At 46.8% G+C, this 28,000-nt stretch overlaps 1 protein-coding gene across 3 annotated transcripts; it reads right to left on the reverse strand.

Annotated features, from left to right (window-relative positions):
* Positions 1-1,162: 1,162 nt before the first annotated feature.
* On the reverse strand, positions 1,163-28,000 carry CABP1 (calcium binding protein 1). 3 transcript variants are annotated; one of them, XM_021549832.4, is made up of 8 exons: positions 27,179-27,318; positions 14,534-14,782; positions 9,779-9,955; positions 6,205-6,235; positions 5,380-5,523; positions 4,023-4,132; positions 3,462-3,609; positions 1,163-1,784 (listed from the first exon to the last, which is right to left on the reverse strand). In XM_021549832.4, the coding sequence occupies exons 2-8, from the start codon at positions 14,576-14,578 to the stop codon at positions 1,759-1,761; spliced, it is 681 nt and encodes a 226-aa protein (XP_021405507.1). In that variant the 5' UTR covers positions 14,579-14,782; positions 27,179-27,318; the 3' UTR covers positions 1,163-1,758. The 3 variants fall into 3 exon arrangements, with proteins under 3 accessions (XP_021405507.1, XP_021405505.1, XP_021405506.1); XM_021549830.4 differs by lacking the exon at positions 14,534-14,782 and having other exon boundaries at positions 27,179-28,000; XM_021549831.4 differs by lacking the exons at positions 9,779-9,955; positions 14,534-14,782 and having other exon boundaries at positions 27,179-27,994.

Here is a 28,000-nt window from a genome sequence, read left to right on the forward strand (position 1 = left end):
TCTAAGATGGGACCAGCTCTATAGATAACACACACAATGGGTATACACCCATTTGCATACAAAGTCTTCTATTGCTTCACTCCCAGGTACCTATCTGCATTACTTGCTTTTATGTGCACACACACAAACCATTCCTAGTGCACACACCTGTGCAAACACAAGTAAACATGCACACAAACACAAATATAAGGAGAAACATCATTTTTCTGTCACTGGAGCATCAGCCATCACTACAGCTGGTTGGCACAGCAACAGGAAAGCAGAAGAGAAAATATTCCTTTCGGACATGGATTTGTGGACCCCAAAAATCTGATAGAGGACCTTGGAAGTGAAAGATTCAGATGGAAGAAGCAGGAAGATACTGGTCCTTGACCTCCCAGTTTGAGTAAGGAGGCAACCAAGAGGAAAACAGTTCCCAGTCACACCAAGAAACACACAGTGATGATAGTGCCCTTTGAAACCAAACAGAAATTAATCCTGGCAATTTGTGACTGAGCCTTTGCATAGACTAAGGAAACAACTGTAGGTCTGGTAGAGTAGGGGAAAGGAGAGGTAGGTTGGGAGCGTCCTGGGGAAAGGAAGGTAAGATCTGATGTGCCTGGAAGCAGCTGGTAGGGCCTGGAGGCTACTGTCGTCACTATTGCAGACATGTGCAGCATTTCTGAGTGTGAAGAGGTCGGAGAGCCGGGCACTGCTACACAAAGAGGCTCTCAGCCAATCCCCAGCACCAGTGGAATTACATCTCAGTTCTCACAGCATGGCCCCACCATACATGTGCTCACAGTTGTGTTTAGAATGAGCTGAAAAGGGTGAGGTGGGCTACTGCTGCCTATCCCCTTCCCACCCAGCTCCCCTCTGGGCCCTTTCTCCCATTGCTCCTTCCCACGATACTGCAGGGGCTCTCACCTGTGCCCATGCCAGTGGAGGGGATGCAGAGATGGGGACCCTTCACACTCCCCTCACTGTGAGGTACCTCCAGGCCCCTTGGGGACAGCAGGAAGGAGGGCAGAGTCCTGACACAGACTTAGTGGCCAGCACTGACTCCCCTTTCTGCAGCAAGGACTTGCCTCTGGATCCTGGTGCAGACACTGGGGTGTTCATCTGCCCAAGCCCTCTCCCCCAGGCCGGTCACAACCTCTCACAGGGACATCCAGGCTCCACATCATTTCAACGTGCATATTTATCACTTTCCCCTTGCAAGACATATATTTGAATTTACTTTTGGTAAACATAACCACAGGAGGTGCAAATAAGTGTTGGGGAAGCATAAATAACTCCACACAGATAAGACACACACTGAGACAGCAAACACAGATACGGTTCACCAAGGGAAACCCAGAAGTGCAGAGCACGCCCTGAGGCTGCCACCAGTCCCAATGGCTTTGCTCTCATCCACCAAGCCAAGAGGATTTCTCCTGCTTTTGCTTTGCAGCAGCTGGTGGGAGAATAAAGCTGGGGAGGAGGAGTCTAAAGTTGCAAATATTCCATGAAAGCATCATGGCAAGTCCTGGCCCTGCAGTTTCCTGCAATCTTCTTCAAGGAATGGTTCCAGTTGTAGGAAGTTGCAAGTCTTTCACAGTGTGAAAGGGTGGAGGGGCATGGGGACCACCATGAGGGAGGAGCAGCAGGTCATCTTGCAATGTCCAAATTGCAGCCAGCCGATAAACCTTCGTGTAGGAACATCGGGGCTAGATGCTCCATCTAGGTCCTCTTCTGCCCTCTCTAAGGTGCTGATTCTTCTTTAGATGAGAATAATCTTCAACGGGACATCATGCGAACAAACTCTGCAACCAACAACACAAGACAGCCCTGAACCAGAAGGCATCCATGGTCTCCAGCCCAGCTCTCATTCACTGGAGACAGCAAGCAGCCAGGGTGAGAATGGGAGTCCCCAGGCTGCCAGCAAAGTCTGTGTGCTCCAAAACTGGCCCTGAGAGCTCCCACAACATGGGCTTTAGTCCTTGCATTAGATATGGTGATAAGATCCCTCCACAGGTCAATTCATTGCCTTGGACTCCTTCCCAGCCACCTACGGTCTTGTTTGCACAAGCAACTCTTTGTGCAACACTACAGCAAGCATTGTCTCCCTTCACTGTAACTTCAGGGAACCTTGATTTACAGTTTTGGGAACACAGTATGATTTCTTAGCAAACTTGCCACTTCACAGAGATACCAGAGTGGGAAAGCATGAGAGTTGTGCCAGTATCTATACTGGCATTCTTGCAGAGAAAAGTTCACTTTAAGGGACTTCTTGTATTTAAAGATACATGTTAACTGTAAGGATACCCTGGATCTATTTCTTGACTACCTTGCAGTTTTTGAAGACAATTGCAATTGTTCAAAATGAGTGTAAATGCCATCAAATATAAATGTGTTTTCATTCTGCACTTGAATTGCTGAAGAACTAATGACTCTGTAAAGAGGAGGGTAGTGGAAATTACCCCCTTGACTTCTCCTTTTCCATTGATAGAAGTGTCCTTTGACAACTAAAGTGGTAACTCACAGAGAAATTGATACTGGGATAGCATTTCATGTATTTTAGCTGTCTAACATAATTTAGCTGTGGGAAACAAGGAGAGCTACTGTCTGTAATTAGCCAGTGCATTAGAACAACCACAGCTACCAGATACTTTCTACGAAAACACTGGTGGTATTCTAATATTTTCAAAGCCCTCAGAGGCTTCAGTAATCCTGAGGACTGAGATGCTTTGTCATGTAGGAGACCCAGGAATACAGCTGAGCCAAAAAAATTATGTCAATTTTACTTTAATTTTATAGTTCCTGTACTTCACCCTTACTGCAAAAGGGACATTTGGATTGCTACCAGGGGAAAAAGCAGCCTGCCACACTCTCACACCTTCCAGCTCTTACATCTTCTTAGCTGTCTGATATCAGCTTCTTCCTTGCCAGAAACCCTGGGCTCTATTAATATTGCTCCTGCCACAGCTAATGGCTAGGATAGTAGCCTAACCACTCTTATTTTTCAAAGACCTTCTGGCATGAAAAGTGTGAGAAGAAATTAATTATCTCTAGGATTTAACATGACACCTATGGATCAGATATCTGCAGCCTTAGTGAGCACAGCTAGCATGTGACCATCTTCTGGCATAAAGACACAGAAACAAATTCTCTGTAAAGCCATATAACAAAGGTGAGCCAGAGGAAATGGAAGGTGCAATGCATTCTCCAAAGCAATTCAGCCACCCCACAGCTCTTGCAATAGATTTAAAGAAAGGAAATCCCATTTTATCTCTTATCATGCTAGAATTATGGAGATCCAATCGAACCTGAGATGAAGCAAGAGATGATACACAAATGAACAATTCATCTGACTGAAAAAATAAAGTTATTTTTTCTCCATATTTCAGAACCCTGGGATCTGAGCATGCAAGTCTTCAGCTTCTGATTTGAAACTGACTCACACCAGGAGAGATGGACAGTGAGCATCAATCCCTTCTCACCTTCAAAATCAACACGCCCATCTCCATTCAAATCCACGTCCCGGATGATCTCTTCAATATCCCGGTGACCCACCTGCTGCCCTAGAAGTTTTTTCATGGCTTCTCGCAGCTCACTGGTGCTGATTTCCCCATCTCCATTGGTGTCAAACTGCAAGTACATGAAAAATACCAGCAGGGGAAATACAGTTAATGGAAACAGATATTGCTCTGGATTGGTTTTTGTATTGTCTTGCTCCTGAGTGCCCTGTATTTTCTCCATTCCTTCCAAGTCCCTCCTTTTTCTTCTCTGAGTGTCTTTTGGATCCAGTCTGTCTTTTCTCCTCAGAAAATCCTTGCAAATGCTGTGTCTGCACCAGCTTTTCTTTTCTTTTCCTTGCCTCAAGAGTTCCCTTATCTTAGCAATATTCTCTGCTCTTCCCTTATTCCATGCCTGACTGGGCTCTTTCTAGATCTTCCACTGTGCTGCTCTCTCCTCCTCCTCTTCTCTTCTCCAGTGGGTCTTCTCTCTATCCTGTCTTGTGTTGCTCACCTCTCTGGGGGCACGCGCAAGAGATCACTCACCTCTCTGAAGGCATCACGGAGTTCTTTTACACCAATCATGTCTGCAGTCTCCGCTAGAAGTTTTGGTCCCATCAGCTCAACAAAATCTTCAAAATCCACATGGCCACCCACTTGGGACAAGATGAAAGATTGTGTGTAAGAATTCCATAAGTTAGCCAAGACCAGGACTCACTTTGCATTTCTGTGTGCCTCAGAGAGCACTTGGCCCTTCAGGAAGCAAAGCACAGAAGGTGTGGGACAGTGGAAGGAAAAGGAGAGGTATTTTCTGCATTATGGGCTGGGCAGAATGAGCCCAAGCTATTCCATCCTAGGCTGCCATGGACTGTCACACCCTTATTGCATCACATAGTACATATCAGAGGCTTGATCGTTCTAGTGCTTATAGCAACACTCTGCTGCGCCTGTGCCAAAGGGCATAGCAAGGGCACAGCATGATGTTCCTGCAGAGCCGGGCAGTGCCCTGCAGCAGTGGTGCAGTCCTGCTCCATTACAGCAGCTGATGTATGTCCAACTGTTTATTCATTGTATTAGTACTTTTACTTGTTAGTGCCCTGAGAGCTGTCAGCAACACTCTCAAATTCCCAAGCACTTGTGTGCCAGGGTTATCAGCTGCTTTTGTGTGTGACTGGTTGAATATGTTACAGCTGTTCTCCTTTCCTTGACCAAGTAATTTGTCCTTTTAACATAATCCCATGTCAGAAATAACATACATTAAATATGCTTCTCCCCACATGGCTGAGGGTGATACCCTGCCCTGCCACAGATGAGAGCTGACAAAAACGATGGTGAAAGACAAGGGTCACAAACACAGTTACAGTGAATCAGATGCATTTGTCACATTTTTCCATGACTGCAGCAGATGCTCCCATCTGATGCTGCCAGCACAGCTCGCTCATGGCCTATCCCCAGGCACACAGCAGATACACAAAAAACCACCACAGACCAACAGCCCATCCATCACCCATCTAAATGAAGCATCCCCATCTTCCCAGGCTTGCTCTTCAATCCGACACCATCTGACAGCAGCTTCAATGTGACAACACACAGAACCTGTGCACCAGTGCCTGACTGCACACATTAAGGGCAGTTTTACACCTGACAACATAAGCAAGAAAGGACAACCCTTCCACTCACTGTTCCCATATACAGTACAGACCACACAGTTTCTTTGATAAGCAAAAACAAAGGCATCGACTTCTAGGGACCACAAACAGGAGAGATGATAAGAAGTGAAAATCAGAACCAAAGAAGAGGGGAAAAATCCAAAAGAAAAGAGGCAGCCAGAGACCGAGAGCCTGAGGCAATGATGTAGGGTGCAGCAGCAACAGGCAGGTACAGCTGGGTGTGTATTACTCACAGTTCATGTTGATCTGCTGGGATAGCTCTATTAGCTCCATCTCAGTAGGCATGTAGCCCATGGTCCGCATGCAGTTCCCCAGGTCCCTGCAGTTAATAAACCCATCCTTGTCTTTATCAAACTCCTTAAAGGCTTCTCTTAATTCTGCAGGAAAGGAAGAACAATATTGTCAGTGACAGCTTGAAAGACCTTTTCCAAGAAAACTCCCCAGAATAAACAGCACTTTATGAAGCCAAACTCTCTAAGATACTCAGTATTTTCCCACCAGATCTCCCTACATGAGGCAATGACTGGAGCAAAGTTAAGCCCTTCTGTCAGTAGTGCTGCTGGCCCATTCCTGGCTGGAAAGCTTGCTTGGACTATGAGTGTCACAAATGCTTCTCATTGCTAAACTGTGCTCCCTAAAGCAACTGCAACTAGTATGTTTTTCCAACATTTACCTCTGCCCTCTGCATCTATTATATACCTCTCACTGTGGGGATTAGCAGGTAAGACAGCTTCATTGGAGCCATATTATAGTATCATGCTCCACAACATTTTCTTGGGAGCTGGAGGGACAGCAGTTCTCTCACAGCCAATATCCCATTACTTATTTATCCTCTCACCCTGAAGAATATTGAATGGATGCAAATTCCTTCACAGTCAGAACTCTTTCAATTTTATACATTATTTCTTTTGCTGGGGTTTCCAGGAATTATTCTAGTAATCATCTCCCTTGATTTGCCCCAAATCATTTTAACCCATGGGGATCACCATGAAAGGGCCACCCAATAGGTTTTCACTGGGCAGGGAGAAAGAGGACAAAGAAGGAGCAACAAATTTTACCTTCAATTTCTTCTGGACGCAGTTCTCTATCCTGAAAAAAGAGAACACATTATGTTAAAGACATTCATTGACCACAAACATAGTTTCAAAATAGCACTTGTTGGTACAAAGGATTCTGGAACAAGCCAGAAAGTGAGAGAAGAAACAAGAAGGTGATGACATGTTTAATACCATCTACCTAGGAAGGCTTCCCAGCTTTCCTTCCCAAAGAGAGGGGTGTTAATCTGCACACATTTCTCTGCAAGCCCCTCTCCCTCTCATCTGGTGGACAGAGGGATGACAGGTGGTCCCTGAACAGAATAGACCTGGACCAACACAGCATGGTTTATGGCCTCCCCACTGATGGTATTATTGGCACCTTCATGAAGCTGCTTCATCATTCCCCAGCACCAAGTTCTGGAGCAGAGACTGTCCCTGTAGCAGTTATGATCTCCTCTGGAGCTCTGATTGTATTTCTACTGCCACTCCCACTGACACACACAGATCAAAGCAGCTGGAAGCAGTCCTTGTAACCAGCAGGTCTAGACCATCATCTGCTCAGATCACTGCTTGATCTCTGTCCTTCTGGCAGGACAGCAACAGTCATGAGGTTTCTCACAGTCAATGTCTCAGTGATGTCTCCTACAATCTGTCCCCAAAAAAAGGTAGTAACTTCCCCCTTCCCTCCAGCCTCAACTCCATATACAAGCATTTTGAAACCAGTCATGAAGGCAGACACACAACATATCCATCATCAAGGTCATCTACAAATGAAACAGGACAAGGATTCACCATGTTCAGGAAACACTGCAACTTCAAACATCCAATTTGAATTTCTCTGAAGAAGGGGGAGGATATAAGAGTATAGGAAAGTCCAGCACTGCACCAGGAAGAAGATATGAGCATGGAAATGCACTGCTTTCTGGTTTAAATGCTCTTTCTAATTCATCTCATGGCTCCCAGGCAAATCCAAAACATCTGAGAATTTGGAAACACGGAAACGCGATCTCTTTTGTCGTCTTGCTCTCAGCTTTTCCTCTCAACTGTGAGGAGTTTCTCCTTGCCTTCCAGGTGTCCTCCAGCATCACCGCATGTGTCTAGAGACGGTGCCTTTGATCCATTTGAGAAGGATGATTCTTTGCTATTTAACCACAGGCTCCTCTGGAAACTCTAATGGCAGCTGCTCAGAGTGCATAGCAAACTAGGACGCACACTGGATTATGTCTGTGCAGAAGTGGGCTGTGCCAGAGAAATGACCAGCTTGCCACTCATAACCTTCCCAGAGGCATCTCTGTGCTGGATGGAACTGTCAGAGCGTGTTGGCTCTGCAGTTTCATCCTTCACAGACCTGGTATTTTCAAACATGTCATCCCATTTGTTCTGCTTTCATCAATACCAAGTAATAAAACAATTCAAACTCCTCAGACCGGATGCAGGAGGCATAATTGCCCTCCTACCTTAGGCAAAATAACAGAAGAAAACCACCCATGATAAGTTCCAGCACCTTGTGCACTTTATTCCAGAGACTGCAAACACTGATCCCTGGAGATAGTGGCTGGGTGCACAGCAGGTGCAGGGCTGTGAGCACCAGTGCCGTGGTGCAAAGGGTGCCATGACTCACCCGTGGTAGCTGCTGTCTTGTGAGAGTGGCCAGGGTAGGATCCAGGCCCTCCTCCAGCACAGTCCTCACAAGACCATCCTCCTCCTCCTCCTCCCTCACTGAAGAACACATTGTAATTGACATCAGTGACACTTGTCAGAAGTGGGGGCTTCAGCACTGGCTCTAATTTTGCACACCAAAGAATTTGCATTTGCCAGAGATTGCAAATGCAGAAGGAGGGGGAGGGTTTATGTCCCTCCAAACATCTGACTCAAGTGATAACTAACATCAGGAAGAGGTTTTCTGTTTTAAATTTGAAAGATCCCCTAAAATTATTAAGGAGTAAAATTGCTTGAGATAAAATGTGCTGAATCTCTCTAAAGTTTTCGGAAAATATATGAGAAAAGAAACAAAACTATTCCAAGAGTTTAGATCCTAGATATGAGCAGAGGTGACCCCCAGAGAGTCCATTATACTTAATGGTCTTACCCTCATTTATTTCTGTTCTATGTACAAGAAATCCTGTCGGCCTAGAGAGTCAGTAAAAGTAAAGCTATGTATTAGATGCACTTATTCTACATCAGGGTACTTAGAGACATCACTAATCCTATTTTGGAGACCTCTCAGGGTACAGGGAACTTCCATGGCCTAAGCAGGATGGACACTTGTCCAGCTGTCCACTAGGGAGCTGGACCTATCTCCTGTGACAGGTGGCTCTGTGCAGGTCAGCAAGTGTACTTGTGCAAGAGTGTGCTTCATGTTTCAGTGATCTGGCACAGGGACTGTGTGATCACTTAATGGCTGAAGGTTAGGAAGAACAAAAGCCTTTTTTTGATCAATAATGACACATAATTACTCTTTTTTGAGTTGCAGGTTGAAGCAGAGTTTTCAAAAATAAAAACCTACATGTCTCCTACAGCTGTAGATGAGCATATCAACACACAAGTAAAGCACAGGTTTCTTACAGAGGCAATAAACCTCTGGTTCTGAGGCAATTGGGGTGAGCTTTGTTTCAGCACAAGAACATGCAAGGCACTGGGTGAATATCTGACAATGCACGTATTCGCTCATACATATCCATAAAAGGTGTGTTAATCATATTAAATTCTGTTTGTCATTAAATTCATGTTATTGTAGAGGTAGAATGTTTGGGGGCAAAAATATCTTTTAGTTCCTGTAAAGACACAGTATTGGGGTGCATACATACAAGCACATATTTTTATTGTTTGTATACAAATACATACATCGGATGCATATGAACACCTAGTTTCAATAGGAGTGACTGAATGAAGTGGTTTTGCTATTTCTCTCTCTCCGTGTGGGAGGGTAATAACATTTGGTAGCCTGGCACTATTTGCAAATACAAGGATAGCCTGATGTTCCTCAGTTTAACTGGCTGGGATTGATGCAGTGCCAGGCTAGGTATGCCAATGCACAAGAGGTTGTGTCTGGGTATCTGTGAGGAGGCAGCTGTCTGCTTGTATCTGCTGATACTAGCGTGCTCACCTTGAACTGGTAGGAACAGTATCAAATATGGACAGCTTGTTCCCAATACAGATGCCCTGATTTGTATTTAACTGGCAATTTAGGCTCTAAATGCTAATCTGAGCTGGGAATGAGAGATGGGTGTCTTGCTGGAAAAATAGCTTTAAGAACTGGGCTCAGGAAAAGTCCATATGATTATGCAAGTCATGAAGTTCTTTTCCTGAATTCATATTATGGTTACTCGAGTGTAGGTTTGGATCTATTTTCCATAGCTGCAAGTTTAGAATCCTCCTTTCTTGGTATTTAGGCACAAGGGTACGTGCACATCCTTCAGGTTAGACATTTGCCTGTGACTGTATTTGCACTTGGAGCTGGAGCCGGGATGCTCGAGATCCAGGGCTGGGAGTTACAGAGCTCCACGCAGACGGAGCACGGGGGCGGCTCCGCATCCCCGACTCGCGTCCACATGGCTTTGTGCGTGTCTCGCCCCGCTGGGTGTAACTTACGTACAGGCTGCCTGTTTTCTGCGAAGCCCTTCCTCAGGAAGATGCATGCTGGCCCCAGCAGGTTGTGCATGACGGCGCAGTTCTGGGCCAGCACCATGAGCGGACCCTGGTACTCGCCAGCCGACGACCCCTCTTCGCTCGTCTGGACAGCTTTATAGCTCGTCTTCTCGTCATGGCGGATCTTCCCAGCCAACCAGCAGCAAGCAAACAACACAACAGAGGATGTTACCTCCCCATCTCGTTCCTCTGAAGTTTTACTGAACCGCCTCGCAGAGACATAATTGCTAAATTTCTTTCATCTGGTGCACACTGCGTCCCCCCGCCCCCCCGGCTTATTAGGATTTGTACAGAAGCAGTAAGTCCAGGAGTTCGCTTTCAAAAGCTGAAAGAACAACCAACCACGAGAATTTCTCTTTGAAATTACATCAAACTCTCAGCGCTGCTCACATCTACCCAGACACAGCCCAAAGTGCCACGCTCCCACAATCAGCCCGAGTTAACACTGCCTTGAACGAGCTGCAAAGGACAAGCACATCCCGACTTAACAGTACGTGTGCCAGCCCGTACCCCGGGCAAACCAACCTGCCGGCTTGGCCAGGGCATCCCCAGGAGACCAGGCAGAGCCTGCACAAAGCCAGGCACAGCAACACAGCAACACAGCATCACACACTTTATCACGTTTTCAGAAGACCATTTACAGCATCAGGTGGCCCTGCCAACTGCAGGCTCACGCTGCCTTGTGCAGCTACTAATTAGTTACATCCTCACGGTTTGAGGCACTTATTGCCTTGGCCTCTTTTAATCACTGAAGTCCCAAAGTGGAGATCAGACACGGGCACGACATTTTTGAGTGTTTGCAATTGCACGTTTTCTAAGTGCACACGTCCTGCTAAGCTAAGGCTCCAGAACAGAATCCAGCACTGGATTTTATAAGGAGGCGCTGCTTTCCTTTTATAGAAATGCATTTCCCTGGCTCTGCAAAAAAACTCTTATCCTGATATTCCCATGCAGCTATAAAAAGCCAACACTACCCACAGGACCCTTGGTTTTACAGAATAAACATTAATCATACATTAGATTTCTCTTCAGGAATGATTCTACTTTTACAGCCAGTACTCCCAGGGGTGATCAGAGAAGCTCTGTCACTTGTCAGTGTCTCTATTAACCCTTTCCTGAAAGCCTGAGGTAAATTTTCAGGCTAAAAGACCAGACACAAACACCCCCCATTCATACTTGTCTGAGACTTTTGTATCTACTTGCTGTGTCTGCCATGTGCTATTACATTGCATGCATGGTTTGTAATTTGCCTTTTTGTACACAGTCTTACACCAATCTGCTCATGTATAATGTCATGTGAATATCAAGCATCAAAACAAAAATAACTCAAAAAGCAAGCCAGGGAGAAAGAAAATGATGAAGCAGAAAAGCATTTTCATTGCAGTCGTGGCTGAGAAAGGAATCGGTCTCTGATTATTTCTGACACCTAGGACATTTGTCCTTAAAAAACCAAAAGATGAGCATCCATCCACAAATGGCATATTACTAGCTCAGCTAAATGTCAAGACATCTGTGTTGAGCTACACAGCTTTGTGACATCAGTACAATATATTTTCAAAATTATCAGCTTTATTTCCTGGCACATTTTTCAGTTTAATATACCAAATAATATTAATCCCTTAAATGCCCCACATCAGTTCTGTGTTTACTTCCAGTGAAGCCACATGAAGGATGCAAAGCCCTACAGCCCCAAATGCTCATTTGCTGACACTTCCAGTCAATAGTTTATTACCAAGCTATACAGCAGTACCTCATAATAGTCACCCCATTATTTTTCTGTCTCAATAGAGGTTGCCAGTTTGACAAACAGTTGAGCCACTGAGGACTGTGACCAGACAAACTGCTGCAGTGCCAGAATACCAAGGTGAACATCTCAGCAAGGCTCCCTGCCCTGCCCTGTCACTGCAGGCAGGATTTATGGAATTCAGTGTTCCCTCTGCCAGCAGTCTTACAGGTTCTTCTGAAAATATCCACTCAGGTTCCCTTCACCATGCTCCTTCTACATCGCAGAAGAGAGGGCAAGGGAGCTGTGATATTGGTATGGGGTAAAGAAACATCAGCCACCCGTTACAGGGGAAAACAGCAGTGTGCATGACAAAGACAATGCAAGAATAGGACTGGGGAGATCAGGCTTTCCCAGTCCTTTCTTAGTGAAGGACCATTAACCTCCCTGGACAAGTCCAGCTCTTGGCTGTGTCAGACCAGCAGATTATGGAGTGGGAAGAGACCTGGTTGATTTAGAGACGACCATAGTGGTGGAGAGGTGTGGTAAAGTGAGGGACCTGGATGTCAAAGCTTTTGATTTCTGCACAGCAGAAGCACATCAGGATTCACTTCATTTTGGGCCTGAGTGTCAGAGGGACTTTGCAGAACAGCAAGCCAAGAGGGGCCTCAATCCCAACTGCAGTATCTCTTGGAGGGAAAAGCAGCCAGGATAGCTTCCAGAGTCACTTACGGGAACATCGTGACAACAGGAAACTGAAGCTTCCAGCAAAAGACAGGGAGTCAAAGCTTGAACAAGCAAGGTAATCTGGTGTCATCTATACCTAGATCAAGCCAGCTGGTGCCTGGGAGTGAACCCCAAATTTTGGGTTGAAATAATGTATTCAAGAGTTCAGACTGTCACTCTAAGAGCAGCTTCCATGCAAGTTGTCTGCAGTCCCTCCTCTTTAACAGTTCAGCAAAATGAGTTTGCTCAAAGTAAAATCTGAGAAAAACTACTGGGATCATATAACAGCCAAGTGAAACTGGGAAATATTAAGACTGATCTGCAAAGTCTCCACTATTATCATGCGTGTTGTGATGAAAAGAATGGCCGAGTACCAGGACCTGTCAGGATAAGTGCCTTATTTCATAGCTCACTAGACTGATGTCTGAGAAATTTTCTAATTCAGCTTTGCAACAACTTTTGATCTTCAGTCCTGACATCCCAGGCCTTGTAAGTGGGCACAAAGTGAGTTATTCGAAGCAGCTTTTAGGAATAAAACCATAAATTACTTCAAAGACTGACAACACAATTTACAGGTTCTTGAATCTATTTCAATTCAAGTAACCTGGCTACCTGTCAGACTTTAATTGTAATCGCCTTGTACAGCTGCAGCCAACTCCCTTTATTCCAAGTTGAAGGCAACCTACAAGCAACCAAGTTCATTTTTCATATGTGCAATATATGGGTGAACCTCAGCTATTTCTACATCTCCCTGCAGGTCACCCTGACCTAGGTCTGGTCTCAGCAATGCCTAACTGCTTGGTAATGAATTCCCTCATCAAGTACCCCAGCTCCCCCACAGCAGCACTGTGCCATTACTGGCTTTCTTTACAGCAGCCAAGATAACAAGTAAATTGTGTTTCTATACAGAAGAGGCCAAAATGCAGCCAAAAGAAACTTCACAATGGAGGTCCTCTCCCAGACAGCTCCCTCACAGAGAAGCTTTCCCAGGTGGTAAGATCTCCTGGATAAAGCATCTTGATGGCAGTGGCATTTCACTGTTGTGAAGGTCTCCACAGAGGCAGCATCTCATTGCAATACTTTGGATGATCAGCATAACTTTATCATGGAGAATGAACTACATAGCTTTTTGCTGAGCTGTTAGATTTGCAGCAATGCCAAGTGAGAACCGTGTGGTTGACAGGTACACAGTGCTGTAAGAGCTTCCTCAGTCAAACAGAAAATGTTTCTGGGGCATGTCATTCTCATTTCAACCCAGTCCATAACAGCAGAATTATTCCTGGATCTAGTTTGCCCCAGGACCACTGCAAAACCTCAGCAGAATAGACTGTGGGCTGAATCCTAACAGAACACGTGGCAGCTCGCAGATGAAGTCCAGCTGGGCCCAAGCATGTAGACACACGGGCCACACTGATGTGCAACATGATGCACAAACACACAGTGTATCCACTCACAAGCAGATGCATGGACGAGCAGAACAGAGAGAAGAACATGCTTCTGTATCCAAACACATACCAAAAAACCAAATTGTTTCATATGCAAGGATGGACAGGCATAAAAACATGTGCATGTCTACACACAGACTTCTGTGAGGACATGCACCAGCAGGTGAGCACACACAGCACCATACAAGCAAGGGCATGTGTGTGATAGACAGAAATGCTCCACTTCTGCACTCAGAGCAAACCTGCTCAGGCACTCGGGATGCCATGCAGAGATGTAAAGAGCTAAGGACACACATGTACCTCAGATGGGCCCATAGGTGTGCATACTCTTACACAGCAATGGCAACTTGTGCAGACTCGTGACCCTTCACTACACATGCATAAATGTCCCTACACCCATGACACACGTGATTACTCAAGCAGGTAACTCTCAGCCAAAGCACGTGCACACGCACAAGCTCACACATACACCCACACATCAAGATGCCCTGACAGAAGTGTGTCAGCACACTGTGCACATCAACAAGCACATGTTTGCAAGTACCCAGAGGAGAGCTGTACACACACAGTGAGCAGGACACAAGCCTACACACACATTTATTTATACATATTATGGCTCTCAGCATCCTGGGCTCTACTGGCTGCACTTGCATGAGCAGCTCTTACAGAAAAAGTCTGGTGAAGAAACTGAATCCTTCATACTCATCTCTGTGTTTCTCCCACCTCCCATTCTCATCTGCCCACAATGTCACCCATCCCAAGAAGCAGGGCTGGAAATGCACAGCGCATTTTGATTCCGGGAACATACCTTTTTAGAGAGGTTTCTCAGAGGAGACTTCACACAGTTGCCCATAATATGTTGAGGCTGCCTTTCCGGTGGACTTGGTTATAAAGGAACTGAAGCAATTGATCCCATTAAAGGTATTCCTTGGGAGCAAAGCAAGAAAGGCAGCACCAGGCAAATCCAAACAGCTACTGGCTGCTGGGGCTTTCCCTCTTCAGGGAGCTTTTTCTCTCTCTGCCTCTCTCTCTCCGTATTTTACTTTATGTTCACTTTCTTGAAGAGATGAAGCAGGAAGGAGAGGGAGGGGAGAGAAACAGACAGAAAGAGAGGGAGAGAGAGGGAGAGAGAGAGTGAGTGAGAAGGGGGGAGAGAGGGAGGCGGATGTATAATCTACATCAGATTAATGTTCAAATCCCTCCCACCCCCCTCAATCTGCAGGCAAGATTGTTTCGCTCATAGGAGAGGGCTGTTTCAGGGAGAATTAAAACAGAGAGGCAATGCAAGAAGTGATTTCAGTGATGAGTTCCGTGAATCTAGCTAGTTTGGGTCCACACAGCCTCTGAACACTGCATCCCTACCCACCCCCCTTCTAACTCTTCTCAGCTTTTCAATCACCACAGCGCTAGGCTGGCCAGAAGGCAATCCACTTAGGGGCTTGGAGCAGACCAGAGCTTGTTTCGGAGCAGAAATTTACTTGGGTGAGACCTGTTTCAGCTTATAAATACCAGCAGAGCTAGAAGTGTCTGATTTTTTTTCTGTCACAGTGGAAGCAAGCCTGGAGACAACTGTCCTGGGACGCTACAACACTCTCAGCCCCAGGACAGTAATATTTAACCACAAGGGAGAGACGTTGAGCCACTCTTGCAGTAAAGTTTCTCCAGCTTTCTGCAAGTAAAAATCAATTGTCAGTTTAACCCACACAAGTCTGCCGAAGATGGGCTCAGACCTGACTCTTAAATCTAAACAGGTAAGATAATGTGAATCAAAGAAATTTGATGTGAGATCCATTAATTTCATTTTCAAGAGCCCAAGTCCTGGAATAAATCAGAGGCACCTGAGCCTAGAGGTGGCTCTAAACTTTGGACTTTATGCCTGTAGTGTAGAATAATCTCTGAAAGAAAAGGGATGAGTCCCCAGTATATTTTCTCCTGATCTCAGGCTGAGCATAAAAACATTCAGTCTGAAGAGATTTAAATTGCATAAAAACCACATAATTGCACTCAGGCAATAGTATCTGAGCAGGACAGTGAATGCACCTTTAGCTGTGAAGGCACCACAGCTGCAACTCCACTGTGATAAGAAGTATGAAGAGCTACTTCCTTCAAACACCTTGGAGACCAGGATGACACTGATCTTACACCCTGTTTTTCAGCAGGCTGGTTGGACACTCGGGTGTTGGGCTGAAAGATTTCACATCTTTGTTTGCAAGTGTGGTTCCAAACAAAAGCTTCTACAAAGACCTGCTCCACAGGCTGAGTACTTGCACCACATGCTTTTTGTGAAGGAGCCAAGGATTCACTCTCCTGGCAGCTCTAGGGCTGTAGGACAGAGAAGGATGAACTGCCAATGTCAAAACAAAGCACGGATTTCTCCTTCCACCCTGATGGTGCTGTGGCAAATTAAGTATGATTCTAAGGTGACTCAACAGTTGCTTTAGAGCTTAGAGGCTTCTTCCACCTAAGGAGATGAGTCTAAGAGTCTAAGTATGACAAAAGTCCACAGCTTCTCCAGTTAGTCACAGACAGAAGTGCATGGCCATAGGGAATGGAGTTTAATGCTCTTCCTTTTACTAACAGCTTCCCAAGAGTGAAGACAGTGGGACAGCCTCCTCTCAGATTCCCTCAATGCCTTCTTTATTAAATGATGTTGGTAGGAGCTCCACAAAGGTCCACAGGCTCTCCAAAACATGAAACTGCAGCAGGACATGCTGGAAGACACCCCTTGTACCCAGGGCTGACTGAGAGTGGGACAGAGGGGAAGACGTCCATAACAGAGCCCACCCATGCTAGGGTGGAAAGCAAAACTCTTCCAGAGCTGGGCCTGTCTCCTGCTGTTGCAGGAGATGCTGAGGAAAAATACAGTCACTCCCTGGGGGCTGTGCCAGCCCTGGGCCTTGCAGTGTGGTCTTTGCAGAAGGATGCTGAAACTCCCAACTGCTCTCAGGGTTCCATCTTTAGACCTATTTCTCTTTCCCCTCTTAAGGCAGCTAATGGGAGGCTGATCTACCCTCTGACAAAGTGCCAGTCATTAATAATGTCCTCTGTCATCTGGAGCCATCCCCCAGGCTCCTTGTTTATTGACGAAGTGCTTGTGTCCCTTGAGCAGAAGCTGCCACACATCGAGTGAAGTGCCTGGGCTCCTTCCTGAGACAAATGACTTCAATTCCAGAGCAGAAAGGAGAGAGAATTGCCTTTCTGCTGCTAATGAATCTTTCTCCCTGACAGGAAGCACAGAGGCCAGGAACACCCTGCAACTGAGAAGTGCCCATCTCCCACATTGCCCAGAGAGAGGGAGGTGAAGAAAGGAGTCAGACACCTCCTGCCAGAAAAATCCATCACAGTTCCCAGACTATTGTGGGATAGCTTTGGAATACAGCTGTGGAGTGTGTCTTACTGAGCTCTAAAAGCCTCTCAACGAGATGGTGACTCTCTAAATACTGTCTTGTACCAGAGCATTCAGAGCTAGCTACAGCCATTGCTGTGTTTGCCTACTCTCCAGCTTTTTTCCCTACAGTTACAGGCAGTGGTAGGAAATGTGCAGGGCAGAGTGAGAGGGCTGAGACCTCCTGCCAGGCTTGGCAGGAAGGGAAGAGGGAATAGGAGCCCATGTGCACCAGGTTTGGAGAACAGTCACAATCCTTCAACTCTGTAAGAACTTTAGTGGAGCTGCAAGAGGCCCAAGAGATGCAATCATAAACAATTTTTTATCTCCTTATTTACCCTGACTGTCTTAAGAGCAACTGGGCAGGACACCACAATCTAGCAGACAGCCCCTGCTGAGCTCTGAGGAGGAAAATCTTTCTATAGTGGGATCTTGTTCCCATCACCATCACAGGTAGCTTAAAGATAGGCAAGGAAAGTGGAGTTGGCAGAAAGGTCATCAGAAGATTAGGTTAAGAAGGAGCATATTTTCTCCCTTCCTCCAACTGATGCTGCTGTAAGAGAATAAGATGCTGAGAATATGTGTGTCAGAAACATTTCTGTGTAGGTGCTGATCTGTGGGTATGCCTATATCTGGGGTAGTCAGTATGCATGTGGGAGGGCTGCACACGCATGTATACTGGTTTTCCCACACTGTTCTTTGTGGCAATCACACTGTTCTTTTAAGGTCTGTGTCTCTGTTGTAAACTTTCTAAAAATCTGTAAGAACTTTGTGAAATGCAGGTCTTGCTGCTGTTCATGCATCCCTCCCATTCTCCCGAGGCCCAAGGTGGAGAGCAGAGACCTCAAGGGATGCAGCTCGGCACAGAGCAAGGTGTCAGCTCATGGGAAAGAAGCATTTGGCACACTGACTGACCTGAGCACATGGAAGGGAGAAGGCTGGCTGACTTGGCATTGAACATGGAATTATTTAGGTGGTTTAATATGTCTGGATACTTTAAAAAGCAGCAGTGCTGTGCTTTAGGCTGGCACCTTTGGCAGAAATGCTCATTTCATAGGAAAATGTTGGAACTCCTCATAGCCAATCACTTGGCAGGTGCCAGAAGCTTTATCCAGTGGCAGCAAATATCCAACAGACACAACAGAAAGAACAAAATCAACCCAAAGCATGTAATTGCTTATCAAACTGTAGCTTTGCTTGGCAAAAATTTTCAGTGGAAGTATGGATTTGTATGGGGATTGTTCAGATGCTAGGCCTGTTTCAGTGCACAGTCCTTCATGTGCTGGAACATTACATCATTGTTCTCAACACAACATAAATACTGCTACAGGGCAATGTCAGTAGGTAATGGCATTGTATAGTAAAGCAGGAAAACTCTTTCCTAGTACCTTTTCACTGAATTCCATAGTTCTATCAAAAGCCCATTAATTGCTTCAAAAATTTACTATATTAAAATAATCCCCTTACTTTTTTATCCTAACAAGGCAGGTATTTTTGTTGTACTTTTTACTATGACAGAGTGGAGAGTGCACACATGGATTAGTAGCTTTCAAATCTGCTTCCAATAACCCTTTATCTGGTGGCTACAGGTCTCTATTTTACAGGAACATACAGTTTTACAGAAACTGTCTTGTTTACTGAATGAACTCAGATGAGCCATTTGGATTAGGCAACATCCTCCTGTTGCCAGTTCAGTCAAGGACCTCATTTTGAAGCTCCCAACCACTGAACATGCACTGGCACTATGAACTTCTGTGACTGATTTCAGTTTCTTCTTCTGCATCAGCTCCCAAGTGCTTTTGCTGCACCTTGAGTTGTGTTTTCTAAACTCAAATGAACTTTGGATGGTTCCATATGCCAGTCAGACAAGTACAGGTCCATCTCAAGGGGAGGCATGAGCAGGTAGCAGTGGATGCAGTCCAGGTTCTCATCTAGGGAGAGGAATTCTGCAGAGAGTTTGGGAACTTTCTCTGGTATCAGCTGTTCTAGGAGGAAAGTGTTGCTGACTCATGCTGTGCATAATATTCTCCTCCATTAGAGCAATTGGATCATAATCAATCACAAACAACAGAATGTTTATTAAAAAGACCATGGATATTTTCTATCCCTCTCAAGGTAACAAAGCCTGGACTGCCTGTCAGCTTCTGTTTAGAACCGCTCTGTCTGTAAATAGCTGGCTTTCATTCTGCATTAGATGAAAATAGATGGGAACGTGCTTTCTCCTGACACCTTCCCTGCAGATCTGATACAAGTATTTTGCATTAGCCCAACTTCCAAGTTCCTACGCAGGAGATGCATTGGCCAGACCACAATGTACTGTGGATATTTGCTGATCATGATGCTAAAGATCATCAATGGGCTACAAAAAGACAAGTACAAACTTGACAGCTCAGAAGCTGCTGTGAAGATTTGTCGTGTATGTGGAGCACAGAGGTTGTTTAAAATAAACCTTACGTGGTTCCTTGTCTTTGCTACAGAATATAGGAATTTTGTTGCACTCTGTCCAAATGTGACTACTGCAAAAGCAGCTAATTCTGCCCAGCTCTCTCATCTCTTTGGAAATAAGAGGGACAAGGGGTCACTATTTAGCTAGCACACTGAGGTGCTACTGAAAACATGGCTGATCATCAGATGAGCAGAAGCCTGGAAACCAATATCAACCAAATACTCCAAACCAACCTTGCAGCATTAAGTGAGATTTGCCACCCTAAAACGGAGATATGCCTCTCTCTTCTAATTTGAGTAAGGACCTGACAGCACCTTTAAAAGGGCCAAACTGTGTATCCCAGGTCTCTGACTATATCTCAACACAGCTGGTCCCAAAGTATCTAACCCTTTGTGTCTTTTTTCAGCAGAATACATTGAGGTTGCTGGTGTTTTTCTACTTCCTGCCTTCAGCTGTTGTGACATGATGCTTCCCAACGTTACACAGTTGCCTGTTTCCTTCCAAGTGCAGAGAATGTGTTTTGTCTCAGTGGGATGAAACAATGCTGTGTATTTCTTCCACAGATGGTTGCAAGATGCAAAGTGCTCTAGGGGAAGAATGGGTGGAAGAAATATTAGAATATTGCTAATGTCTTAATTAATGGATAGCATTGAGTTCATGGTCTTATGCTGGTGTAGAAAGCTACTAAAAATCTAAATATGACCATAGATAGGACAGCTCTTTACCTTTAAGTGGGGCATTTGATTGAGGGATTACTCAGGTTCATGGACACTGCTGCTGCTCTCTAAGGTCACAGGAATGTCAGAGGATTATTGAAATGGAGCCCAAAGTTAGCTAGGCATCTTTTACTGAATGCATACCATATAGCTGCTTGTTATTGGAAATCAATACCACTCATGGACGCATCAGGGAAAAACAGTTACTGAAGCTGGAATGCTACAAAGAATCACAGCTAATTCTGCTGACAATCCGCAGCCCAGCCACTACATCTAAAGCTAAACTTCCCTGACATTGTGTTGAAACTGAGGATTGCATGAAATAAAAATCAAGGTGGTAAAGCTTAACAAAATGGACAGTGGACTTATATAAATGATGATTAATTTATTACTGAAAGCTTTTTTCTCCTCTCCAAAGATAAACTGAATCTAACCAGAAGGTTTGTGTATTTCAGTGCATTAGATCATACTTGCTGTATATTTCATGAACAGAATATTTAATGACTGCTCTTTTAGCTTAGTTTTATTTTGATGTCTTTCTATAGCCTTTTAAAACAGATTTGTTTAAAAAGTAAATCACTGACAAAGATTAATGTTTGCTGGCAGACCGACTGCAGGAAGGAGGCTTATGCATAGCCCCTTAGTGATTTTGTATGTCTGGCTCACATCCCTCAAGCTCTTTACAAGCAATAAATGTGATGAACTTTTCTCCAAGCTGAGCAAAGGGGAAACTGAGTGGATAGGCTCAAGTGGAACAGTGTTTCTCTGTGTCTGAGTTCATTACATGTAAAAACATTAGACCTACCTTGGAAGGTGTGCCAGGTGTCAGCAGGCAGGTGTGCACACAAACGCTGAGCGATGTTTTAAGCACAGGAATGCATAAGCGTGTGCAGAGGTGGTTGTGTAGCCACACAGAAGATTTAGCAGAGACTGCACGAGCAGGCTGTGTGTACATAGACAAGACATGTATATGAAGGCTTTTTATGTCAGTCTACATGCATGGACATGGGCTGTGGCAAATCATGCAGGGATGGAAGCACGCAAGCTGTACGGGCCCTCCAGACCCCTGTGAATACGCAGCTGGGAGCGGCTCTCGCCTTCTTCACGGCAACAGCGGGGCTCCCCCCGGGTCTGACACACTCACGGGCGGCCCAGGGACAGGGTGCCCCGGGAGCCCAGAGCGCGGCGGGTCCGTGTCAAGGCGGCTCCGCCGGGCGGGGAAGGGCCCCGGGCCGAGGCGGCGGGGCCGCGCGGGGGCGCGCCGGGGCTGCCGCAGCCCCGCTGTCCCGGCGCCCCGCGGCGGAGTGCGTGCGGGACAGGCCGCCCGCAGCGCCGATCCCGGGAGCCCCGGCGAGACGGGCAGCAGCGCAGGGAATGCTGCTGTCCGCGGGAGTGCCTCCTGCGGCCATGGGGACTCCCTCCCCTCTCCGCCTGCGCCCTCAGGGACCCTTTTGGGGCCGGTATGAGCCTTTAGAGGTGCCATAAGACACGGAGGAATAGTCGGTGCAGGATACGGCATTTCTCCGGGTTTTTTCTGCCTCCTAATGTTCACTCACGCTCCATACTCCACGCGAGCCAAGACGGTGCCACGGGACCAGCATCACTTCGGCGGTCAGTCATGCTAAGCCAGAAGTCTGTTCACCCCAAATTACTGTGCTGATTTAACAGTGTTAATGAGCAGTGTAGTTAGAGACTGTCTCAGTTTGTCACGAGCCCTGACATGCCACTGCTTCACCTGCCTTACAGGCACAACACAGCACATGAGCACCTGGAAACCCAGGCCTTTCACCTTCACCTCGCCACCCCACAACGTGACACCTGAAAGTTTCTATTGCTGGCGTCACTGCTCCAGGGCAGCCCAAGACGGCACAGCCTCCCTTGCTAATACACAGGGCCAGCTGAAAACTCCCATTACTAAGCCAGGAGCCACTCTACCCTAGCAGGACTGGCCAGGGCTTCCTGCATCTCCACGGGTGGATCTCCAAGAATGGTCCTGATGCAGTGACTGCTCTTGGGCAAAATGCCTGTTATAATCAGCTGAAGTCAAAGACACTGAAGGGAACAGTTATCTGGCAGATGAGAAGACCAGAAAGGTGAGAGGCTGAACAAGGCATCTTCTCCCTACACGCTCTCGGCTGATCAGAGGAGAAAGTTCTTGACATGCTTTCCACACAGGCAGCCTGGGGTCACCTCCTGTCTCAAAATGGGGCCACTTCTGCCATCCCAGTTTTCTGTAAGGTACGTTAAAATGTGTTAAGATGTAAAGCTCAAGAATAAAGGGGGATGGAGCAGGAAAATAAAAGGAAAATTTCACAGGAAATGCAGAATGATTCCTTCCCTATTTTAATGGTAATTTGGACACTGACAATAAATCAGGAATGGGAGATGGTGCAGGAGAGGCTTTAAACTTCCTGTACAAATAGAAATACAAAAGCTCCTTTGGCCAGAGTGCTAACAGCAGAACCCTGTAAATATTTCATGATTCTCTACAGCAATTGTTTGACCCCTTTGATCCCCATGCTACCAGAGGCAATTGACAGAAAACTGTTGGGGAATCACTTCACTGAAAAATTTAACAGTCAAGTAGGTGTGAAAGCTAAACGGCTCTGAAAACGTTCAGGTCTCACATGGCAGGATCGCTTACAAATTAATATTGCATAGCAAATGCCCGGAAAAAGATCTTCTCGAAGGTGCCAGCTAGCCCAGCGCTGAGGCACAGGAGGAACGAGGCGATGAGAACCGGTGTCTGTCTGTGCCGCAGTCCCTGTACAGAGCCGTGGTGAGCCAGGTGCCAAGCGGCTGCTGCACCGTGGGCATTGCAGCCACATCACGGCTGCCCCAGGAATGCCACAAAACTTGCACTGCAGTCCTGCTGCCACCGCACTGCTGTCCCGGTCTCTGTGCTGCTGTTGTTACTGTTGTGATGCTAACAAACTGTGTCTTACTGCCAGGCTGTCACCTCACAGCCATCCCAGCTGCTGAGGGGTCACTACTCCTCTTCTGTGTCGAATGTCCTGCTGAGCCTTACTCTCGAACTCCGGCCAAGTCCCTTCGCCTGACTCCTACTAGGCTTAGGAAGCTTGGTCTCCCTGCCGAGGTAAGGTCAAACGTCCTGCTGAACTGTCATCTGTAGCCACACTAGAGACACTTACAGGACCCTCATGCTCTTCTGCTCTGCAGGGGTAATAAGCATGCTCCTTTATGCTTCACAACTCACTTTTGCCACGTGGCCACTCCAACACTATCCTATCAAGCCAAAATTACATGAAACATCTTCCTTGTGCTCCCTGTTCTTTCCCACTTTGCTGCATTATCATACACACATCCCTTGCCAGCTACACCTGAGAGTTACAGCACTGCTCTCACACTGCACTGAGCTTCTACCACTGTAAGACCACTTTAAGACACTACTGTCCCACTGTCCCGCATAAAAACAGCCCATACTCACACTTCACTGTCACCAGGTAAGTCTGTGGTGTTGTCCTCTTGCTAACTCAGCTGTGCTTCCAAAAACTGTGGCATGGTGGTAATACTTCATTTGCTGCCTTCTGCTACAGCGGGATGGTGCTGTCAGATCAGCGCAGCCCTTTGCAAATATCACACCAGAAGTGATCACTGCTGTACAGAATGGCTCTTGTCTGAAATATTGTATTACTACATCAGTAGACTGCTAAACTCTTCTGTCAGGCTACAACACTCCACACTTATCACACCCGTGCACTGCCAAACTCCTACCACATGGCACCAGTATCACATCTCTGCTCTGCCCCAGGATTGCGTTACCACACCACTGCGTTGTCAGTGCTGTGTTCTCCAGACACTCGGAGCTGCACGCACTGCATCCCAACCCAGCATAAAGTCCACAGCAGAGTGCTCTGCAGCTGCTGTGCCGAGCCGGTGTGCAAACATGTCATTAGGCTAAGATGACATCCTGGCTTATACTTAATGCATCATTACACTACCCTGCTTTTGTTAATTCCTGTACCACTCAATTACAAAATGGTAAAATATCCTAAAAGAGTATTACTGCTTAATGGTATTAGAACATCACTGCACCAATATAGCATAAGCCTAATTAATAAAATATCACTGCATCCTGTATCCTGGCAGTATCTTAGCATTCTCCTGGAGTACACACCCACAGTGCACTATATTGCTGTGCTGGTTATATAAACACGGCGCTTCTTCCTTCACTCTGTCTTTTTTTCTGCACAGCTACAAATCTGTCTCGCTCAGACACAACCCTCTAGTCCTGAAACTGCTCCTTTTTGCTGTTACTGCAATAATGACATTCTCCATGGAGTCATCCCTGCAATCTTTTCTGTGTATCTGATTGTACTACTGTAGTGTCTGCATCTGCGACCACATCACTGCACCACCGTGGAACAGAGAGATGATGTTCCACATCTGTAGAGCTGGAACAAGATATACTTGGTGCTGCTAGACCACAGTGCTCTGCTGCTGTGATATGCATCGCTGTGCTCCCCTCCTATGTACTGCAAAATTACTGTTTTAACTGTTTCACAGTGGGCTGTGTGGGCTAGAAAGAAGTTTTCATATTAAATGAATTATCTGCTGAGCCATTGCTGTCTTCTAATCACAATGGGGAGCAGACTGGTGTTACGGCACCTGCAGCCTCAGATTGCAGCCCTGGACATGTCTGCACCCATGACCCTGCCACAGCCTAGGCTGCAGACTGGGCTCTTGCAGGTGTAAATCCTTGCCTGCTTCAAACCTTCACACACATTTTTACACAATGCTGAGCATTTATTTCTTCATTCACAGAAACAAAATTTGTATAATTCTGTACCATGACAGAATTTCCACACATCTTATCCCTGCGCCCTTATTCATCCCAGGATTGTGACATCACTACAAAAAAAACCAAAATAAAAAAAAACAAACAAAACAAACCAAAACAAAAAAACCCCAAAAACCAAAAACCAAAAAATCTTCATGCATCTCATGTAACCAGCTCTTTTTGTACCCTAAATTATAAACAATTATAGTTCCCTATCTTGACCCTGTACAGGGGGATCTACTACAGCCCTAAAAGTCAGATCTAAAATCTCCACTAAATTTTCATTCTGTCACAGTTACTTCAAAGAAAGCAAGTAAGAGATGAATACAGAGAGAAAAAGGAATAAATAACACTACACTCCAAAAGAAAGATGCTGGTGTGTGTGTGTAAGCACTGGTGCAATGTACTCAGTGAAAAAGTGAAAATTAGGATAGCATCGCTCTCATTCCAGTAAAGGGGATTGTTGAACACCACAGGTAAATTTTGCTACATGTACAGCTTTCAGAAATGTCTTTTGGCACTGGGATGCGAGCAGCAGAGCAGCTAAAATAAAGCTGCTGTTCAGGTAAGTACTGAGCTCAAAACCAGAGAGGTTTCCATGAGTGGGAGACCTGGCATGAATTTGTTTGTATTTCTGATGCTTTGGGAACATACAGCTCCATAGACTTAAAATCTTTTCTTGGATACATCTTCACTTCGCTCAGAACTACAGCGTAAGTCAGAGCCAAGAACATGCATTTCAAAGCCTGGGGCTGGAATATGGCTTTCTGTAACCTGGTTGAGCGTCAATCTTCTAACCAGGCTTTTTCATTATTGTGACAATAAAATTTTAATCTAGACTTTGGATGCACCATTGGCACAGGGAGGGTAATACTTGTTTTAAGTTAAACACAACTGTAAAATTCCTAAACAGCAGACTGGCGGTGAGGATGGAAAAGTGTTGTGCTTTGGAGAGAACAGATGTGCTTTGATTTTTATCTGGAGAAGTCAAGATGAACAAAAATAGACAACAGTCCCATATTAAGCATACGGGTGTATCACCTCCTTCCACCCAATTACAAAAAATTTTCTAATTCTCTCCATAATCTCAGTCTGAATGGGTTTACTGCAAAGCCTCCCAAACACGCATTAAAAAAAAAAAAAAAGCAGGAGAAAAAAGGAGAGAAAGACAAGAAAGAAAGAAAAGATTCAATGATAACAAACTCCAGAAATCATAATTCTGGTTTAATTGATAATTTCCAGGGCTGGATGGAATTTAGTCACCCAGGCTACTGGCTTATACCTATAATTGTGCTTCTGGAAGATTGCAGTTACATTAATCTTCCCAGAGATTACATTTTCCAGTAACATCCCTAGATGTCTCTAAAAGAAAATTTTAAGCTTGTCTCCCTCTGCCTTTTCATTTTTAGAGGGTAACCGTGTTGGGTAATTTCACTACCAAAAGCAGCTAAAAGCGACAGCTTTGTACCAAAAGAGCTGGCAAACACCAAAAGCATCTGTTCCATTCTAACATAGTGACTGGGAAGGCTTCAGAATTGGGTCAGGATTTTTTTTTTGTCGTCCTCCCCACTACCTTCTCCTGACAGCTTCTGCCATCAGAAATGATTCATATGCTGATTGTACAGAAATGTACCATAAGGAGATGTAAACAAATACAGCAAAGCAAGGCGGGGAGCCAGAGAGATGGAATCTAATAAGTAAATAGCTTTTAAAAACCCGCTTCTCTGACTCTCACCCTCAGCAGGCAGAGCCACAACTTCCCCGGAAAAGCACCGCACTTCCCCCGTCAGCACCACCGAGAGCGCCCTCCGCAGCGCCCGGCGGGGCGGGCGGGCGCCGGGGGTTCTGACCCGCGCCCTGTCCCCGGCGCGGAGCGCTCCTCGGGGCCGACCCCGCAGCGCCCCCGGCCGTGCCGCAGCGCCGGGAGAAGTTCGGCAGGGGCGGCCAGGAAGCAGTGCATTTACAGCTGCGGGCTGTGCCCGGGGGCGCGGGGGGCTCCGGAGCGAGGAGCCGAAGGTCCGTGAGCCGCAGGAGGAGGGGGCGCGGAGGGAAAGCGGGTGGGAAGAGAGGGAGGGGTGGGTGGCGAGGGGCGCTTTGCCCCTTACCTGGCCAAAGACCGAGCTGAGCATGGGGTGCAGCTGCTGGATGAGGGGATCCGCTTCCACTGACCGATCGCTGCCGCTGGACTTGGTGGAGCACTTGCTGCTGGATTTGGACAGAGGTGAAGCGCCTTCCGAGAGCTTCAGGGACTCTCTGCTGGACCTCTGCCTGTGACTGAAGAAAAAGTCCTCCTCTGCCTCCTCCCCATCCCTGTCTGAGAGCTGATGCTGGTCCTGGGGATGACCGTGGCTGGCGTGCGGCGGGAGGTGGTGATGCTGCCTGGATGTCCGCACCGGTTCCTTGCTGCCGCCTCTCCTTGGACCTCCTTCCGCCGGCTCGGGCTGAGTCTCCCCCCGTCCATGTGACAGCTTCCCCGCGCCCCTCGCTCCGTCCTCCTGGGCGCCTGGGTGGCAGAGCGGCCTGCGGGCACTGGGCTCCCCGGGGAGCTGCTCCTGGCTCAGCTCCCTCCCCATCTGCCCGCCTTGTCCTTTGCCGTCCCGGACGCGGCTGCCGCGGGGCTGGGGTTGGCCGCCCGCCGCCCGCCGGCTCCCCGCCGCCTTCAGCAGCGAAGTGCGGGACTCGCTCTTCGCCATGGAGGAGCCGCTCATCGCGGGGCCGCTAGAGCCGCATCCCCGGCCGGGCGGAGCGCTGCCGCTGCGGGCAGGGCTGCGGCGCGCCGCTCACGGCATGTCCTGCGGAGACCCGCTTAAATCCCGCACCGCGGCCCATGTGACAGCGCAGACAAAGGCCGCGGCAGGGGCGCTCCGGCGGGGGCTGGCGGGCACCGTCTCCCCCTCCGGGGCTCTGCCCCCCCACCCTCCGCGCCG

This window comes from Lonchura striata, chromosome 15 (genome assembly GCF_050655825.1).
Source record: "Lonchura striata isolate lonStrDom1 chromosome 15, ASM5065582v1, whole genome shotgun sequence".
In the NCBI taxonomy this organism is placed as follows: Eukaryota; Metazoa; Chordata; class Aves; order Passeriformes; family Estrildidae; genus Lonchura; species Lonchura striata.